Source organism: Solanum tuberosum, unplaced genomic scaffold, assembly GCF_000226075.1.
Source record: "Solanum tuberosum cultivar DM 1-3 516 R44 unplaced genomic scaffold, SolTub_3.0 scf00789, whole genome shotgun sequence".
NCBI classification, from domain to species: domain Eukaryota; kingdom Viridiplantae; phylum Streptophyta; class Magnoliopsida; order Solanales; family Solanaceae; genus Solanum; species Solanum tuberosum.
The window spans coordinates 82710-85914 of NW_006239696.1; the positions used below are offsets into that span (position 1 = coordinate 82710).

The following is a 3205-nucleotide window of genomic DNA, read 5'->3' on the forward strand; positions in this document are numbered from 1 at the left end:
TTATGAACTTTATCAACAAGATTGTGACTTCATATATACAATAGGGGTGGAAAATTAGTATTTGAAATTTATGAGTTTAAGACTAATTTATGTGTATATCGAGAACTTAGTGCACCAACTTTTCTTTGGCTTTTAGTATAAAAATATAAAAATTAAAATTTGATAAGCGTTGGGCGAAAAATTGATCTACAATTAGGCCTAAGCCCTAGTCCATCTTGAATCATTCAATCTCAATCAAAGTAACTTTTGAACGAGTTAATAACCTGACATTTATTAACAAGCCTATTTTAATCCGTTTAAATTTAACTCAATCTGCCCAACAACCACTTGTCAAACATCTATTAAAACCCCACATTCTTTGAATTGCTTCTTTAGCTTAACTTGTCTCTCTCTATATATGGAGTACATATACATATTTCTTCTAATACATACCTTTTTTTCATATACATATATACTAGCCAAGTCCATAACATAGCTAGCTAGCCATATTATTCCCTAATAATTACTAATGTCTCCAACTTCTTTATGTTGCATCTCCAACACTGTTTGTGTTATGGGTTCTTCTACTCAGTTCGGCTCAAGCTTGATTATTCGGCTACTCGAAAAGGGCTTCACAGTCCATGCTGCTATTCAAAATCATGGTTAGTTTTTTTCTTTTTAAATTCACCAACAATTGGATTAATTGTTTTTTTTTTTGAAAACTAGGGTAGGAAATTGATAAAAGAAAGATATCGTCATGTCTAATTCATTTTTCTTAAAGAGATATTGCCTATATTTTCTTTGGGAATTGAACAAAGATATTGTGTATTGTAACTTAGAAATACTCTAGGAGAGTTTGGACTTCGTATATTTATAAAACTTTCGAAAAGAGTATTTTTCTAAAAAGGCATTCTTTTTTACTAATAGATACAAAGATCGATTAGTTCAATTTCAGACTTGCATATATTACAAACTAACTAAACATTCACTATACAAAAATAAGAATTAGTGATGAACAAATTCTACACATAGCTAAATAAAAAAAAATTCCTTGCTTCTAATCTCTTTTAGCGATGAATTATCAGACAAATTTATTAGCTATGAGTTATTTAACGACAAATTCACGATGGTATTGAGATATTGTGTAGGTGATGAAGTTGAGTTGATGTCAATATGTGACAAGAAGAGATTGAAGGTTTTTTGTTTGGACCTTTTTGATTACCATAGCATAATTGATGCTTTGAAAGGGTGTTCTTGTCTTTTTTACTCCTTTGAGCCTCCCAAGGATCACTCCACTATTTATGATGTATGTTCTCTCCTTTCTCCTTTAATTTTTTTCTCCCCATTATGCCCTTTTCATGTCTAAATGTTGCAATTTCATTACTTATAATTATTTGATTATTTATACTCTTGCGTTATGTGATCGATCTCATCTAAAAATTTAAAGTTTTAAAAAGAAAATAGATGAATTACTTAATTTTTGATAAACAATGCTTTCTCATGAATTATTTGAGCCTATATATATATGCCTCGTGCGTTCTCATACAGAGTTGGAGTTATATACACTATTAATATTCTATACATGCATTATCAAAAATTAAAGAGTAAGAAAATAAATAATTATAACTTTAACAAACAGTCTTTAGAGATTTTTATAATATGATGCAGTAAAATCTTGTTTTTGAATAATCATACTTTCTGAGTTTCAAAATAAGTGTTTCTTTAACTTATTTCACGTTCATAAAATAAAACAATAAATATAAGATATAATTTATAAAGTTACTCCTGTTTATTAGATATCTATCCAACATAAGCATCATTATTTATTTGGGAATTTATTTTTTACTAAAACAATATTTATTTTATGACAGAAGAAGTACATATAAGAAGAAGAAGAACATTAGTGTAGAATGATTTGGAAGATCGAAATAGTTGGTCAACTAATTAATTCAAGTTTGTCCTGTTTTAGTTAAGCTAATAATGAAAAGTTTGGTGTGCACATTTTTTTTTAGGATTTTCAAAAAGAAAAAAAAAATCAATTTGGGACTATACCTTTTCTAAGGTGAATTAAGAATTTAAAGTTAAATTTTTTATAATGACTTACAATTAGATATTTATAATAACTATTTAATGAATTTCTTAATATATATATTTATATAAACTTGAGACAAAAATTACTCAATTTACATGAATTGTGTATTATATTTTTTCGATTTCTTAATATATTTCAATTTTACTTACAAATTATACAAATTTATTTTTTATTAAACATGTGCAGGAATATATGGCAGAAATAGAGGTAAGGGCAGCACATAATGTATTGGAAGCATGTGCACAAATAGACACTATAGAAAAAGTTATATTCACTTCCTCAGCAACAGCAATTATTTGGGGATTTGATGATAAAAAATCTTCATCTCATGTTGATCTTGATGAAAAACATTGGAGTGACATCAATTTTTGTCGTAAATACAAGGTATGACAAAAAAAAATTTCATTCCAAATTTATGTGATATATTTTGATAGGACGCATTTTTCCCTTTAAGGGGCAAGTGCATAATATAATCAATTTTTGGACTCCTATTTAAAGCATAACCAAAGTTTTATAAGTTGTTTTTGTTAACTTTAGCCACTTCAGATAAATGCGATTAAAGTTATAAAAAGTCACATATGAAGTTACAAATTTTATCTGAGGGGCAAATGCACATATAGACAACTTTGAGACTCCAATTGAAGGCATAATCAATAAGTTTTTGTAACATTAATCATATGAAGTTACAATTTTTATTTGAACTTTGACATATTGCTTGTGCATGCAAGCAAACTTCAAACATTATTATTTGATACTTATTAATTAATAAAAGTTGTTTTTATTATCATGGACAGTTATGGTATGCTTTATCAAAAACACTAGCAGAGAAAACAGCATGGGCTTTAGCTATGGATAGAGGCATAAACATGGTGTCAATAAACTCAGGATTATTAATGGATCATGATTTAAACATCAAAAATCCTTATCTAAAAGGAGCTAAAGAGATGTATGAAAATGGAGTTTTTGTAAGTGTTGATGTTGATTTCTTGGTGGATGCACATATTTGTGTCTATGACGATGTGTCAAGCTATGGTAGATATTTGTGTTTTAATCACATCATTAATACAATTGATGATGCTATTAATCTTGCCAACAAGTTGTCTCCTTTGCCTTCTTCTCCTCCAAGGTATATAT

At 28.0% G+C, this 3205-nt stretch overlaps 1 protein-coding gene across 1 annotated transcript in view; it reads left to right on the forward strand.

The window, feature by feature from the left end:
* Nucleotides 1-394: 394 nt before the first annotated feature.
* Nucleotides 395-3205, forward strand: part of LOC102593672 (tetraketide alpha-pyrone reductase 1-like) — a 4623-nt gene continuing 1812 nt past the window's right edge. The window contains exons 1-4 of the mRNA XM_006367390.2: nucleotides 395-641; nucleotides 1128-1285; nucleotides 2258-2455; nucleotides 2866-3197. Of these exons, the coding sequence (XP_006367452.1) occupies nucleotides 509-641; nucleotides 1128-1285; nucleotides 2258-2455; nucleotides 2866-3197 (821 nt within the window). The 5' untranslated portion in view covers nucleotides 395-508. The remainder of the gene's footprint in view (nucleotides 642-1127; nucleotides 1286-2257; nucleotides 2456-2865; nucleotides 3198-3205) is intronic.